Source organism: Pongo pygmaeus, chromosome 2 (genome assembly GCF_028885625.2).
Source record: "Pongo pygmaeus isolate AG05252 chromosome 2, NHGRI_mPonPyg2-v2.0_pri, whole genome shotgun sequence".
NCBI lineage: Eukaryota > Metazoa > Chordata > Mammalia > Primates > Hominidae > Pongo > Pongo pygmaeus.
The window spans coordinates 41,403,459-41,406,321 of NC_085930.1; the positions used below are offsets into that span (position 1 = coordinate 41,403,459).

At 45.5% G+C, this 2,863-nt stretch overlaps 1 protein-coding gene across 1 annotated transcript; it reads right to left on the minus strand.

The window, feature by feature from the left end:
- Positions 1-768: 768 nt before the first annotated feature.
- RETNLB (resistin like beta) lies at positions 769-2,533 on the minus strand. The gene is made up of 3 exons (XM_054483415.1): positions 2,182-2,533; positions 1,639-1,719; positions 769-1,036 (listed from the first exon to the last, which is right to left on the minus strand). Exons 1-3 carry the CDS (start codon positions 2,306-2,308, stop codon positions 909-911), a joined length of 336 nt encoding a protein of 111 aa, XP_054339390.1. The 5' UTR covers positions 2,309-2,533; the 3' UTR covers positions 769-908.
- Positions 2,534-2,863: the final 330 nt, after the last annotated feature.

Genomic DNA, 2,863 nt, shown 5'->3' on the forward strand with positions numbered 1-2,863 from the left:
AAGTGTTTATTGTAGTAATGCCATTCAATTTGTCTGAATTCCTTTTGAATGACTTGTCAACAATCTCACACACCAACTTATTATTAAAAATTATTTTTGGTGATTCATCAATTGACAATTGCATTATATCCTGCTTCAATCCTATAAAGACCAAACCATGGAAGCCTCCCGAGCTGTGAAAGGACTTGTTACCCCGTCTCTGGATCATTCATACACTCATTGTGGATGCCCATGTTTTTAATTATTTCTTGTTTGGCATTCTGCAGATTTTTATACCCCAGGATAATAAGATTCAGTGACAGGTGAGGGCTGTGGTTTTCTTTTGCTATGTGGGAGAAAGGCAATGGTGAAAGAAGTCACCTTGATCAAAGCACGTCTCAGGCACTTGAATTTAGTAAAGAGTACATATGCACACTGAAAATCTAGAAATAGATTCCCTTAAAGCTATCCCTGCTTGCCCATCCCTTGAAAAGTCTTCTCACACATAGTTCGGAGCCCGTTGTTCTAGTTGGTGAGCTCTGTAAGTGTGTGTTATTTTATTTCTCTTTACCCCATGCCAAGCAGTATGCCTGGCACAGCCATCTTTTTGTTTAAAAATGAGGGAAGTGGGGGTTTGGAGTGTCAGTTTGTTTTTCCCATTCTTCCCGTATCTTTCCTAACTTCTCATCCCACTTCCCAAACTGAGATGTCACCACTAGGACACTGACAACATTTTCTGGATAGGGGAGTCCCAAGCTGGGGACAATAACAGAGATGACATAAACACAGAGAGGTACAAAGTTTGTCTTTATTACCCAAGAATCAGGAATGGAACAAATGAAGTGGGACATTTGAGTTAGATTTCTTGGTTGAGACCCTGGTTTTATTACTTTCATGGTCACAAAACTGAGTTCTCAGCCTCCTCCCTCTCAGGTCAGGTGGCAGCAGTGGGCAGTGGTCCAGTCCACCACACTGCACTGGCAGTGGCAGGTGGGTTCCAGCTGAACATCCCATGAACCACAGCCATAGCCACAAGCACAGCCAGTGACAGCCATCCCTGCATGAGCACATGAAGCACAGACATCAGAGCTCTTGGAATTTAAGAGGAGGAAGGGCTACCCACAACCCTCTTTCAACCCTGTACAGTTAGGGGTAGAGCTAGGTTTCGTGGGGCCTTAAGCTCATTCACTTTTGAGAGTTCATTTCAAGAAAAGAAACACAGAAATCACAAAAACAAATATTTGGGGCCATGAAAGAGACTCATACAAGTGAGAGACTTGGAACTTGGGAGTTTCAGTTTTCTTCGATTTGTGATAAATTCACCTCTCTGTTGGCCCCTACCCATCAAAACAGAGGAATAGATTGGAAAGAGAAATGAAGGATGTGATCATTATGGGACAATGGAGGAGAGGAAGGGCTGAGAAACAGGAGCATGAAGTGAAGGGGTAAAAGGAAGAGGCAGAAGCCCAAGATCCCCTAGTAGCATCCTTCAGGGAAACAAGAATGGGCAAGGGGTCTCTGGGAACCAAGAGTCATGACTCAGCCCCAGGGTGCCAGGGTGATACAGACCTGACATGGGGGAAGATGTAGGTGCAGGGAGATGGACAGGGGAGGACACAGGGCATCGTACTCACCATTACCCCTCAGGGAGTTACTCACCAGCAGGGCAGGAGGACAGTCTGCCTTGGCTTTTGACACTGGCACACGAGAGCTTCTTGCTTATAGGAGAGGGACTGTACTCTGAGTAGGAAAGAAGAAGGGGTACATCCCATGAGCTATCCTCCCCATAATCCCCTTCCAAATTGTCTTCTACCTCGGAGGTGACACTGTGTCCAGAATCAGCCTACTCATCAGCTTTTAAGGTTAGCTTCCTCATTTTTAAAGCGGAAGTAATAGTTGTCCTTACCTCATAAAATTGCTGTGGGAATTAAATGAAATAATCTACGTAAAACTTGGATTATACCTGGTTCATAATGAGTGTTCATAAATTACAGCTACCATTCTCCTCCACCTCTTCCTCCTCATCAGGAAAACCTCAGCTTTTAGCCAAGAGTTCAAACAGGGGTAGGGTAGTGTAGAAAGCCCTCATCAGGGGTTGGGCTTGGTTGGGATCTTGGGATAGGATAGAGACAAAGCTAGAGTTTAAGAATAGGAGAAATGAGCAAGGGTCAGCCCTCCACTTCCCCTACCCCAGTCAGTTACCTAGACTGTTGAGAACATCCTTGATCTTCTTATCCATAATGGAGTCTAAGGAACACTGAGTACTCCCTGGGTTGATCAGCTGGAGAAGGGGGATTAGGATGAGAAGGAGGCAAGAGGAAGGCCCCATCCTGTACAGAGTCAGTGTCCTGGGGCTGGGAGAAAAGATGGAAAGCAGCTTAGATCTCTGAGCTCCTGGGTGGTGGTGAAGGAAAGAAGACAATGTGGTTAGTTTCCAGGGAGTAAAGATGGAAGAACGGCATCATCAGTACTGGATCCCTTTAGGCAGTTTGGAGAAGCAGGTAGGGTTGCTGAAGAACAGACTTACTCACCAAAACATTCAGAGACGGTCTACAAGGACTAGCCAGGCAAGGGTATTTTAATACACCTGGTATTAACCTGGGCACCTTTAACATACAAGCACACACAAACATGTAAACACACTCCCAGCACATTTTCAAAGACCTGTGCCAGCTAGGGTGACAGGTGACTGTGATAAACTTTGGAGTGTTCATGAGAAGCAACAGTTGCCTTTGCCCTGGATCTCTGCCGAGGGAGTCCTCCTGCCTTTTTGCTCTCCTTCTGCTTTCTTCTTGGCAACCCAATAAGGCTAGCACCTGGGCCTTCTGTGGCCTGCCGGTATTATAGGCTTCTTGTTTGATCCTTCATCAGGAAGAGGTTACTT